The sequence below is a fragment of the Bos taurus genome, chromosome 14, assembly GCF_002263795.3.
Source record: "Bos taurus isolate L1 Dominette 01449 registration number 42190680 breed Hereford chromosome 14, ARS-UCD2.0, whole genome shotgun sequence".
Taxonomy (NCBI): Eukaryota; Metazoa; Chordata; class Mammalia; order Artiodactyla; family Bovidae; genus Bos; species Bos taurus.
The window spans coordinates 76,529,395-76,543,071 of NC_037341.1; the positions used below are offsets into that span (position 1 = coordinate 76,529,395).

The 13,677-nt window shown below is 44.2% G+C and overlaps 1 protein-coding gene across 1 annotated transcript in view; it reads right to left on the reverse strand.

Moving 5' to 3' along the window:
* Window positions 1-792: 792 nt before the first annotated feature.
* ATP6V0D2 (ATPase H+ transporting V0 subunit d2) overlaps window positions 793-13,677 on the reverse strand; it is a 56,109-nt gene continuing 43,224 nt past the window's right edge. The window contains 4 exon segments of the mRNA NM_001046101.1: window positions 793-1,732; window positions 3,404-3,481; window positions 4,667-4,843; window positions 11,956-12,033. Of these exon segments, the coding sequence (NP_001039566.1) occupies window positions 1,571-1,732; window positions 3,404-3,481; window positions 4,667-4,843; window positions 11,956-12,033 (495 nt within the window). The 3' untranslated portion in view covers window positions 793-1,570.

Below are 13,677 nucleotides of genomic sequence, written 5' to 3' on the forward strand. Positions count from 1 at the left end.
CCACTTTCTCTAAGGGGCCGCTGTGCAACCAGCATCTTTGCCCTCGACCCTTAGGGACGCCCAGTCTTACCAGTCTCCCCCGCTGCAGACTGCAGAAATGTAGTTTACGGGCATCTCCTGGCCTCCAGGCTTCGGAGGGGAAGACAGCAGCCGCAGGTAGGGGCAGGGGCGAGCCGGGGAGGATGCTTTCCACGGCAGAGGCTGCCCCTGGAGCAGCTCCTGGTTCTGGCTGCTGAATCCGCGCTGGAGCCTTTACAGCACGGCCTCCACGTGGGCACACGGCCCGGGCCCCTGCACAGCTGAGCAGCAAGGCACCTGCCTGCCTTCTGACTCTCTGAGCCACTGTTTTTCCTCCTGCTTAAAAAATTCCTATCACTGAAATTAGGAAATATTTTATAAGTTCAATTCCCAACCGCCCCCCCCCCCCGCCCCCACCAAATGGATTTACTTCTTGGTCTTTGTACTTAATTCAGTATAGGTATACTCCGTGTATTCCTGGACTTCCCTGGTGGCTCAGACAGTAAAGCGTCTGCCTACAGTGCGGGAGACCGCGTTCGATCCCTGGGCGGGGAAGATCCGATCCCCTGGAGAAGGAAGTGGCAACCCACTCCAGGACTCTTGCCTGGAAAATCCCATGGACGGAGGAGCCTGGTGGGCTACAGTCCAAGGGGTTGCAAAGAGTCGGGCACCACTGAGTGACTTCACTTTTCTATACTCTGTAAATATTCTTACTTGAAGAACTTTCAAATATAAATATATCTTTACCTTTTAAATATAGCAAAAAAACCCAGATTTTTCTATTTAGGAATTTTTTATTATTTTTAAAGAAAGCACTGGAACAGTGTTTGTTGATTTTTCTTTCTCTGGTAAACTGGAGTTTTATAGAGAATCCATATCCTATGAACCTATGATTTACGTTTCTTAATGAATAAAATATAACAATTTTTTCTTCTCAAAGTATTAATATGGAGAAACTGTAAGAAAGAGAGGTATACCTTTTGTTTAATGAAAGTTGTGAGAAAATAAGTCATAGTCGGCAGCCTTAATAAGAAGTTTAACACTCGTGCCCCTGTGGGACATGATTTGGAACTCTGGAGCTTTCCCAAGCCTACCAGATCAACGTGCATTAGAAGAAAGTACAGTCTTTTCCACCGTGTGTGTGCTCCTTGATGCCTAGGTACTACTCTGGATTTTTGTGGACATGGATAAGGAATGGACAGTTAACGAGTAAAGGAGACACTCAGCTTGTGGAGAAACATGGAAAAGCAAAACACTTCTTAATAGATTTGATTTTATAAGAAGAAAACGAGAATAGGGAAAGCACCACAGGTTAATTAAAATTAATGTCTAAGGCCCAGTGAAGAATGAGACATATAACAAGATTTAAGGCTCCTGGCAAAAGATATGCTTTGTTTCAGGGTTGCTTTGCTGTTTCCAGTGGGTGTACAATTCATGAAGTGCAACGTCTCTTACTTTTGTGTGATCTAGATAGTACAACACAACTCTTTTATTTCCCTCATAACTTCCTCTTAATGTTTATGATTTTCTGCATTTGAGGCCCCTCACTGGGTTATAAGATTGGAATGTAACTGTTAATTTTAGTTCGTTGTCTCTGTGAAATGCATTCGGCTATCCACACGATATTTCTCATTTCTTGTTCCTTCAGCTTGGTGTATGCATAAAACACACCATAGTGGAATTGCCTGTTAAATGCCAGCACGTTCATCTGTACCTGAGGAAGGAAAAAAAAAAAAAAAGGACCATCAACTTATATGGAACATACTACATTAATGAAATAATATGAAGCTACAGACCAGCTAGTGCTTGTTTAGTGCTTATATGTATTTAAATAGACAATTTCCAAATTGGGTCAAAGAAAGGGAAACAGCAGGAAATTCAGCAAATCTGAAAGGAGAGTGTCACTTTGCAGAGAAAGGCAGACAACCAGCAGTTTACGAAGTAAGTTTGGAAAATTACAAGACAAGCTCCAAATCTCAGTAGCACTGTGAGCACTGATTCACCTTGGGAGGACTTCGTCTGTGTGTGTGTGTGTGTGTGTGTGTGTGTGTGTGTGAGTAACTTGGTAGAGAATTGATTTGGCTTCTCTCATTTAGATAAGATATTTTTCCTTGGTGCACAACGGTTTACAATTTTCAAGTCGTTTTTAGGCTATTGGACTCCTTTTCAGGGCAATGTCATACAGGACTCTGGAATCTGGACCAGGTTACGCTATGAGTTTCCTTAGAAACTTGACATATAGTTAAACTGTTAAAAGAAAATTAAAAAAAAATTTTTTTTTAAACTAGGGTACAGTCTGAAATGGAACAATCCCTTTATTCTTTTCCATTTAGGAAAAAGAAGAGGTACCAAGTCCCTTACTCTGTTCTGAAAACCTCCAGCAAAGCTGTCAGGAAGGGGAGGCTCCCCGCTGTCAGGAGCAGGCAGGCATTTTTCCCGCCAAGGGGGGCCCTTTAACAGCGGTTTTTGCAGAAGCGCAAGAGTGTGGGCTTTTAAAGCATCCCTAATATATGAAACAACTTGCATTGTTTTCACTTCCTTCTAGAGAGCTGTTAGAAAATGTCTAGAGTAGGGCTTACAGGAAGACTCTCATACTGCTTTCTGGAGCCAGTCTGACCCTAAAGTGTGGGTAAATTTCAGGCTTCTCTCTAAAACTAGTGGTTTTAGGGAAATGAATAAAACACATCATAAAATATTGTCCGGATGTGGGGGGCCCGCCATCGGGCTAGCTGCCCGAAGTCCTCTCGTTGCACGTTTTAGTAGCCCATGAACTGGCTATAAGATTAAAGTACTCTTCTGCCTTTTCAGGAAAACAGAATAATCTAGACTGGATGGATTTCCACGCAAATAATTCCTAAGTGTTGTAACTGCACAGGAGTGATAAACCCTCCTTGAAGAAGGGATGGGTTAGAGGGTGTGCCCTTAACAGAGTGTGCTCCATGACGGCTGTCAACACGTGATCATGAGGGCATCCTAGCTTTGTTTCTCTGGGTAATTATGGACGAGCTACCTCACTTCCATATTCTTGCCTGGAGAATCCCCTGGAGAGAGGCGGCTGGTGGGCTACAGCCCACAGGGCCGCACAGAATCGGGCATGACTGAAGTGACTTAGGCACAGCGCAGCTGCCTCACTCCCGGAACTTCACTATGAGCACATCTGTCTGGATGGGACAATCCCACAAGAAGCCATCATTTGTGAACCTCAGGGCCTTGACGCTCCAAGGCAGAGATACTGACTAATACCTGTCCAAGCTACGGACGTGCCTAGTCAGTTGGCCTGGTCAACTGTAAAGAAAACCCAAGGTGTTAAAAAAATACAAAAACTAAAACCCAGAGTATGAGAAAAAGGGTGTAAATGCTGGGAGCATTTCCATTTCCACCATACCTCACGCTCATAAAACACATCCTCCAAAGTCTTTCCCCCACTGCTGTCACTTACGGCCTCAAACAAAGGCTTGTATACCTGAAAAACAAAGGCAAGACATTCTTTTTTAAACAAGTCTTCATGTTTTATAAGCATAAAAATCATATCTTTCCAGCAACATAAGAATTGTGCATCTGTTTTAGAAAATCTATCCAGAAGGCCTGAATGTTTTTTGTAGGCTCTTTGGTCTCTTGAGGAAATAACAAAAAAATCCAAACAAGGAGAGGAGGGATGGAATTCCGTTCTGTGGGCTTATTCAGGCCTACAAGGCGGGAGGCAAAAGCAATTCCGCTCTCTGTGCACGTGGTATGAGCTAATTTCCACGTTTGTCTCTTAGGGCTGGTTAGACACATTATAGAGGCTAAATGAGTGCTCGTGGGTTACTCAGTGTGGCTTCACGGTTCTTTGAGATGACAACTGATAAAATCCATATGGAATTTTAAGTGAGGAAGGGGTGAAAACCGGGGAGAAGCTCAAATTTTAAGATTGCGCTCAAGAGCCTCTTGCAGTGACGCAAGAGACGTTACAAAGATTCATGCATTGTTGGTTGGCTTATCTTTCCCTGGGGGCAAAAATCCATAGGCAAAGATGAGAGGGGTGTCATTCTAGTTCTGGAAAAGCTCCCTGGAGGGTGTGTGTTACTGTCTGCAAGTCAGAAGGGAGGGTGCCAGGGGATGAGGTTATACCCTTGAGCTGAGAAGCTTCAGGCTGTCCAAGAGCAGCCGGGTGCCGCAGTAAGAGAGGAGGCGGCAGCCCTCCTTCCCGAATGCTGGCCACCGAGCAAAGGGTGTGGTAAACAGTATGACCATTTCTCCCGTGTCCTTCTAGGAGACACTCTGTACCTAGCACTGTCTGTCCAGTGGGCACTTGAAAGGGCAGCTGGGGCAGGCTCTTACACATAACTCTGACATGAGCTCACATTTCCACTGCACCAGTCCCTTGGGGAATTTGCTCTATCAAGCACTTTATTAAAAAAAAAAAAAAAGGTTCGAATGACCATCCCCTGGAGATTTAAACAAGTACTTGCTTGGCAGGAATCTTAAAAAACACACTAGCTTGGGTTAGAAACTCGATGTATTTCTTTGGGAGAAACATCATAGCAAGAAATACTGCCTTCTAGCCTATAAACATTATAACCACGTTAGATAAAGTGTAAATGTGATGTGTGGACTTCTAAAGCATGCGAGAGGAAATCATGCGAGACATTCCGGGATAAGCACGCACTCCGTAACTGTCCGCTACCCTCTTCATCTGCTCGAAGTCCTCCGCCTGGGCCAGCAGGCGCAGCCCCTCGGGGTGGAGCTTGCCGCAGGTCGGGTAGAGGGTCTCCCGGTCCTCTTTGCTCAACTCGGTGCCAAAGGAGTTCAGAGTGATGATAAAAGCACGCCGGTCAGCCTCAAACTGAATTTGCAAGACATGAGAGTCAATGAAATTGAACCACCTACTAAATGCTCTAGACAAATTCATTTTCGAAACGATCTGCTTTCTTTCCAATCTGTGGCTAATTATAATACAGACGTGTTATTAATATCCCCACAGTCTCTTCCTGTCACAGAGCAACTCTGCTGGCCAGAGAAGGAGCTCACAGCCCAGGAGGCCAGGGCATCCCACTGCAGTTCCCAGGCTCTCTCTTATCAGTTACTCAAGTGTTTCTCTCGTGTAGCCCCCTAGAGTCCCAAACGCCCCTTCCATAAACATCAGAATAAGACCAACTTGCTGGGATCGATTCAGAAATAGGATGAGATAATGTACACAGAAGGTCCTGGCAAAGTGTTTAGAACAAAAAAGTGCATGTCATACCAGTTAACATCCCTTTCTGAATGCTGAGATCAGTTCAGTTCAGTCACTCAGTCATGTCTGACTCTTTGCGACCCCATGGACTGCAGCATGCCAGGCCTCCCTGTCCATCACCAACTCCCAGAGTTTACCCAAACCCATGTCCACTGAGTCAGTGACGCCAACCAACCATTTCATCCTCTGCCATCCCCTTCTCCTCCTGCCCTCAATCTTTCCCAGCATCAGGGTCTTTTCCAATGAGTCAGCTCTTCACATCAGGTGGCCAAAGTATTGGAGTTTCAGCTTCATCATCAGTCCTTCCAATGAACACCCAGGGCTGATTTCCTTTAGGATGGACTGGTTGGATCTCCTTGCAGTCCAGGGACTCTCAAGAGTCTTCTCCAATACCACAGTTCAAAAGCATCAATTCTTCTGCTCTCAGCTTTCTTTAGAGTTCAACTCTCACATCCATAAGTGACTACTGGAAAAACCATAGCCTTGACTAGCTGGACCTTTGTTGGCAAACTAATGTCTCTGCTTTTTAATATGCTGTCTAGGTTGGTCATAACTTAAATTGGGCTACTTACCATTTGTTTGTACTTCGCTGGTATTGGTTTTCTTCTTTCAAGTCCTAGGGTAGATATTGACAAATCTAAGCCTGTCTCTAAGGATCGTGGGACTTGGGACAAGTGACTTTGCTCTCCGGACCTGTTTCCTTATTTGTAAATGGTGAGGTCTGATCACATGCTCTCTCAGGAGGGGTCAGTCTACTCCCCACCTGTCTCCTCTGTGCTGAGCCCTACTAGACACTGAGCTCCCAGCCCCACGTCCCACCTCTCTGTTTCATCTGACCAGCAAATCCTTCTTGAAATCGCCCTCTATTTCTTCACACTCCTGTTGTTTCTGCTTCTACCCACGCTGACCATTCCATCTCGGTCCGTCCCCCACAGGTACCTCCTCTGCCTGCCAGGGGAATCTGCCATGATGACCTTGGGCTTAGAAGACCGTCTCCACCTACCCAAAGCAACCTGTGCTTACCACATTATTTTAAAATCTCTGCATGTTCCTTTCATCCCACTGCACTCTAAAATCTTTGAGGGGTCATGTCTGTCTTATTTATTTTTTGAATATCTAGTGCCTGACACAGGAAGATCTTAAACGTTTACCAACTCCAACAGAATAGTCCACAGTTCTACCACTCTAAAATTCTCTAATATTCTCTACCATGTTGCTATCCAAGGTGTGTTTCAAGGATTCGTAGCTTTGACCTCACTGGGAAGCTTGTTAGAAGTTCAGAATCTTAGACTGTAGTCCAGACCTAGTGAATTAGAATCTGCATTTGAAATAAGATCCCAAGCTTGCTCATATGCACATCAGAACTGAAATGAATTGCTCTACAGTATTATTTTTTTTTTTACTAATTAACCAATAGCAAATCCAGACTTACAACAGATCTTACTGGAACTGTTTTGTTAGAACAGGTGTTTCCTATCAGTAGAGCGAGAGTTGGTTTCTCTGATTCTTTTGATTGCTCTCATGGAAATTATGGGTGCGTCAGAGGCAAGGAGAAGCCTTATATGGAAGCAAAGGCAGCTGCCTCTGGCTACTGAATATAATCAAACTTGTCAGTAATCTTAGACCTTCCGGGATAAGAAAAGAAATGCAATAGGAAGATTTCATGGCAAAAAGAAACCCTGAAAATAACCAACAGGGCAGGCGGAGCAACAATGGAGTTCATCGCCCCAGATGCTCTTCAGCGTCCTTTCTAGCGCCAAAATGTTAGAATCTCAAGGAGAGAAATGGGGTGGGGTGGGGAGCACTGCAGGCACCAAGGCGGAGGAAGAAGTCGCGCGGGCAGAGCGTGACATCGGGGGGCAGTGCCCGAAGCTCCAAGTCCCGGGATGCAGCTGCAGAGGCGGCAGGGACAGGTAGCTGGGAGGGAACGGGAGAGGCTTCCCAAGCCTCGCCAGAAGAGAGGACTTTGACGGACGCGGCTGCTTATCTGCACACGCCTCTCACTTTCCAACTTCTGGTCCTTCCCCTTTGCCTACAGAGCACACACACCATCCCATAACTCTACAGGTTGAAATTCTACCTGCCTTTGAGGATCTCCTGAAATACAGTGTTTTTCATCTGAAGCCCTTCTCTCTTCTCTCTAATCGGATATGATTTCCTTTGGCGGAGCTGGTGATGGACAGGGAGGCCTGGCGTGGTGCGATTCATGGGGTCGCAAAGAGTCGGACACGACTGAGCGACTGATCTGATCTGATCTACTGCTTTCTTCTAGCCTAGAGGCTGTGTGCGTGTTTGTGTGTGTATTCTCTTCATGAAAAGAGCTATAATTTTTGAATTGTAAAGAGGCCATCCTGTCTTTGACCTAAGCAGACACTTTGCCATGACACCTGATTACAGAGGCGAGTAGCTGGGGTGGTACTGGTTTCCCGTAAGCCCAGTATCGCTTGCAGAAGGCAACCAGCCTGTGTAGCACAGCGTACCTTAAACATCCTGTCTTTCCTTTCCCTGCAGATACTCAGGCATTGTAAAACCATAACATTTTTTGTTGCTATTGCAAAAGATAGCTATGCATTTTGACAGATTCAAAACCCTTATCCGTTGCTTATGACAGAGTTGGGCTGATTAGTTTGAAAATTCTTGCCAGTTCCTTACAGGAGGAAGGGTCTCCCTGGTGGGAGCAGTGGATAGAGGGTTGACGGCAGAGGAAGAGCGTGAAGTGAACCAGCCCCTCCTTATCAGCATGTGTCCTGGCCCAGGGAGGTAAAACAAGCATACTCTGTGCTTATTATTTTCACGGCTTCATTAACCATGCAGATCATCGGAAAAGCAGGAAAGAGGCAAACAGTCCCCTGCAGCACATTTGCCTGGGACGTAAGTCAATTTCTTTTTTTAAATATGAAGCCACAATCTCGTAATTAGGTCACATTTTCACCTGAAAGCCTAGGTTTATTCCCTCTTCTACTATATTCAATCTTTTGAAGTCTCTTATCAAATAAGATCAAATGAGAATATATACGGAAGAACTTCAAAATTCTAAGTGCTCTATGGTTGTGCAAACAAAAGGGGAAGTAATTACATGACCTGGGACATTGACATAAAACTGACACACCTCTTCTGATCATATCATTAGACATGTAATAACTGCATACCATGTGTAACTGATATTTTTACTTAAGCATATAAAGATAGTTAAATGGATTTTTAACATTGCTTGAAAAAAAATCTAATAAGGTAGTATCTTGGGTATCGGGAAAGGACAAAGAGAACACAGGGCATATAGTATTTTGACCAAATCCTCCTGGTGACAAGTATTCTTCTAATACTGTGCTGTCCTTTTCACATTACCAAGGATGACAAAGACATAATTCTTATTTGCTCCTGGTTTTTAAAGCATGTGGAGTATGATCTTGCTTAAGAATTAGCACTTGGCATCATACAGAAGAGCTGCAGGTGAATTTGACGTGGAGGTGACCTAGCACAGTAGATAAACACATAAGAACCAGAGCCAGATAACCCAAATCCTGACAGCTGTTTGACATCAGGCAACTTGCTAGCCTTCTCTGTGCCTCAGTGTCCCCTCTGAAAAAGACATCCTAAGCTACACATCTCAATGTGCTATTTTGAAGTCCAAGTGAATTTATATATATAAAGCACCTAGGACAGTATCTGGTATACAATAAATGTTAGCTATTAATACTGCCGTTGTATACCTCTGTAGGGTTATTATCTTTTTTCTTTTTTATTAAATGAAAGATTATTCTATAGCACTTTACGATTTTCACATTTCATAAAATCCCATAATAACCCTTCCTTTCCCCCATCCTGCCCCTCCCCCTTCACTCTCTCCACTGGTAACCATTAATTTGTTCTCTTTATCCACCAGTCTGCTTCTTTTTTGTTTTATTCACTGGTATTATTTTTTAGATTCCACATATAAGATAACATACAGTACTTTGTCTTATTTCACTTAACGTGCTGCTGCTGCTGCTAAGTCGCTTCAGTCATGTCCGACTCTGTGTGACCCCATAAGACGGCAGCCCACCAGGCTCCCCCGTCCCTGGGATTCTCCAGGCAAGAACACTGGAGTGGGTTGCCATTTCCTTCTCCATCACTTAACATAATGCCCTCCAAATCCATCCAAGTTGCTGCAAATGGCGAGATTTCATCCTTTTTCATGGCTGAGTAGTATTCCGTTGTATATATGTACTACATCTTCTTTACCTTTTCATCTGTTGATGGACATTTAGGTTGCGTCCATTCCTTGGAAATGGTAAATAATGCTACTATGCACACTGGCGTGTATGTATCTTTCCAAATGAGTATCTTTGCTTTTTCTCAGATGTGTATCCAGGAGTGGAATTGCTGGGTCATGTGGTAGTTCTAGTTTCATTTTTTTTTGAGAAACCCCACACCAGCTTCCACAGCGGCTGCACCAATTTATGTTCCTAACTACAGTGGCGACGATTTCCTTTTCTCCACATCCTTGCCAACATTTGTTGTTTATATTCGTTTGGTGATAGTCATTTTGACAGACGTGAAGGTTATTAATCGTAACATAACTCTTTCCCACATATTTGATAGGTACAAAGTAGGTGAATCGTTGCTAAGCCACAGGAATTATGCCATGTAGAATCTGTACTTTGAGCCATAGATAATGTGGCTTTTTGTAGAGTGGCTAGTAGTTAAATTCTTGCCTGGAGAATCCCAGGGACAGGGAGCCTGGTGGGCTGCCGTCTATGGGGTCGCACAGAGTCGGACACGACTGAAGCAACTTAGCAGCAGCAGCAGCAGCAATAGTTAAATTTATGAAAAGAAAGTGAGGTGCTTCAGAGGGTCACTAGGCTGCTTGTATTATGTGCTCAGCATGTCTGGAACTCACTTTCTGACAACTGGCATGTCTTAAAAAAATATGTTTTGATGCCCACCACCTATGTAATACAGATAGAGATAAAAAATATTTTTGGAATCCTCCAAAGAGTTCTTACTTCAAGGACTGCTTTGACTTTAAATTTTCAACAGTATCTTTAACTGTAAAAGTTTAATAATTAGATATTTGAGGGGAATTACTTTTATCAGGGGGCTTCCCAGGTGGCTCTAGTGGTAAAGAACCTAGACTGCTAATACAGGAGATGTAAGAGATGTGGTTTGATTCCTCGGTCAGGAAGATCCCCTGGAGGAGGGCACGATAACCCACTCCAGTATCCTTGCCTGGAGAATCGCATGCACAGAGAAGCCTGGTGGGCTACTGTCCACGGGGTCGCAGAGTTGGACATGACTGAAGCAACTCTGCATACACACACTTTTATCAAATGCAGTATCAGAACATTAAGTTAAAATATGTGCAGATGAAGCTATTTCAGCTTTTTCTCTTCTTCTTCAATGAGTAGTTCTTATCAGGCTTTTCTTGAAATTAGAAATCATTCAAATATGTAAATATTAATATCTACCCAGTCCTGAGTGTTCATTGGAAGGACTGATGCTGAAGCTGAAACTCCAATATTTTGGCCACCTGATGCGAAGAACTGACTTATTTGAAAAGACTCTGATGGTGGGAAAGGTTGAAGGCAGGAGGAGAAGGGGATGACAGAGGATGAGATGGTTGGATGGCATCACCAACTCAATGGACATGAGTTTGAGTAAACTCCGGGAGTTGGTGATGGACAGAGACGCCTGGCGTGCTGGTTACAAAGAGTCAGACACTACTGAGAGACTGAACTAAACCCATCAATGAAGCCAGTATAACTGATAATCTAATGATTAAGGATATTCTTTAGACAAAACTTCTTTCCATAGAGCAAAGCAAGAGCTTTCTAAGCCCAGTAAGTTTTTTTGTTTGTTTGTTTGTTTTTTGGCTGTGCCACGTGGCTTCAAGGATTCTTAGTTCCCCAACCAGGGACTGAACCTGTGCTCCTGGCAGTGAAAGCGAAGAGTCCTTGCGCTGGACCACCGGGGAATGCTTTTTTTTTTTAAGATCCAAGTGAAATAGTAAGTCAGCAAAAGAGATCCAGGTAAAACACTCAGAGCAAACTACTCCCAGAATTCCCCTCCGATCCCTTGATCTCTGGCCTGAGTCTCCCGTGCGTGTGCAGATTGACATTTGCAAGCAAGAGGGCCTCTGGGCACAGATGAAAGCTGTGATGATGAAGAGGAATTAAAGGGAGTATAACATCTGTTAGAGAGGTGGGTGCCGAAGGTGGCCTCTGCCAGGCTGTGAGGAGTAAGCGGGCACGCCAACTGTGAATCACCACCCGTGGTCTTTCTGCAGTGGTGCTCAAGGGTTGCTCGTGGGGGCCTTTATTTTAGGACTTAATGAGAAGTGCCACCCGCAGTGGGTTTTGCTGACAAGTTGTGGGGGTTCCCAACAGGCCCGATGTTGGGAGGGAACTTGGTGATTGTTATGGGTACCTATAGTGCACCAGTTGTCCAAACCATAATAAATGTTTAACGAATTGTAATCTGCTTCCTTCATACTATATCCAAGTAAATCATGATCAAACTTCTATAAGCGTTATTCTTTTTTAATTCCCAAATAGCTCTTCTCTGTAGAAAACTGGGAAAATACCACTCTTACTGAAGACATCAAATGATACACATGATAAAATATATTGCTATTTTATTTCCAGATAAAAGAACTTCTAAGAATAAAAAAATGGTAGGATTATATAAATAAAAAGCATGTGAGCCCATTATTTGGCATAAAAAAGTCGAGGTCTCTTTCTTACCTCCAGAATGGGACACATGACTTCCGCTGTGACGTCACCATGATTCTTACAGAATTTATAGAATGCCTCGATGTAGGACTTAAAAAAGAAGAAAGATCACAAAACAAGAAAATGAACATATTTTCCTTTTGGAAATTTCTAGATCAGCTTTTCACGACTTATTAAACTCTTTAATGAAAATTGAATTACTTCTCCCATAGGGAGATATTTTATAATATATTTGATGCAAACTTTCATCTTGCAGCACATTGCACAGCCTAAAAAGCAAAACTCTGTAAAAGAACAAAATTGAACTTACCATAGCTTGAAATAACATACCAAGCACTTTTTTGCGTGGCTCTTGGATTATTTCATAGTTAATTCTCACTATTCTGACAAGACTATGAAACTGTCTTATGAGCTCAGCAAATAGGTCCAGAATGGGTCCTATGAAAAGTGAAAGTCCTAGCGCTCAGGAGACACTTTTGGGATGGCGCTGAGCGTGGGCAATACACAGGGAAGGCAGAGTCTAGGCTGTAGAGTCAGGCAGTCTGCATTTGAGTCTCAGCTCTATTACCTACTAGCTCGCTGACTTCTACCAACTAAATTTACCTCTCCATGTTTCAGTTTTCTCATCTGGGGAGCAGGGATGGCACGTAGTTTTGCTGAGTGGATTAAATGAACTAATGCCTAGAAATGCTTAAAACAGTGGTTTCTCTTAGCTGTATCTCAGGGATGCCTCCTCGAAGCCCATAAGTCTCTCTATAAAACGGAAACTGCTGCAATGCAGTGCCTTGGAGAGGCTTCATATGTTTCAGCATAAGAAGCTAGATAGAGGGCATATCCATTCAGTTGCTCTGTGAGCGTGTCTAAAGATGCTGCGGTTGCATGGGTGGAAATGGACAGCCCCTTTGACTCAGCGCCTATCACACAGGGCATCTCAGAGGGCGGCAGCACGGCCCAGAGAGATGGCCACACTGCACAAGGTGGTGCCTGTGGTGTGGTGTCCACAGGCTGGCCATCCTGGAATGCTGCACACTGTCAGTCAATTAAAACTGTGTGGGCAGGTTCACAGGGCTGAGGACATGGAAACTACATAACACAGGGGTCGCTGTGCGTGCCGCTGCTTTGGAAATGGATTGGCGTTGTTCACCCCACTCATCTATCGACCTATCCATCCATCCATCCAGTTGACACCTTTTATGTGCCAGGTGTCGTGTAAGAGCTAAGGATACAGAGAAGAATGGGATCATCTCAAGAATCTTGCTGGATGGGAGAACTTGCTGCTGCTGCTGTTGCTGCTGCTAAGTCTCGTCAGTCGTGTCTGACTCTGTGCAACCCCATAGACGGCAGCCCACCAGGCTCCCCCATCCCTGGGATTCTCCAGGCAAGAACACTGGAGTGGGTTGCCATTTCCTTCTCCAATGCATGAAAGTGAAAAGTGAACGTGAAGTTGCTCAGTCGTGTCCGACTCTTAGCGACCCCATGGTCTGCAGCCTACCAGGCTCCTCCATCCATGGGATTTTCATGAACTTGACATACGTGTATTTAACTAGAAGACAGGTCAGGACTAAAAAGAGATTTGTTTACATTATGTCTAACCTCATAATTCAGAAGTTGGCTAGCGAGAGCTAGTGCTGGTGCTAAGTCGCTTTCAGTCGTGTCTGACTCTGTGCGACCCAATAGACTGCAGCCCGCCAGGCTCCTCTGTTCATGGGATTCTCCAGGCAAGAGCACCAGAGT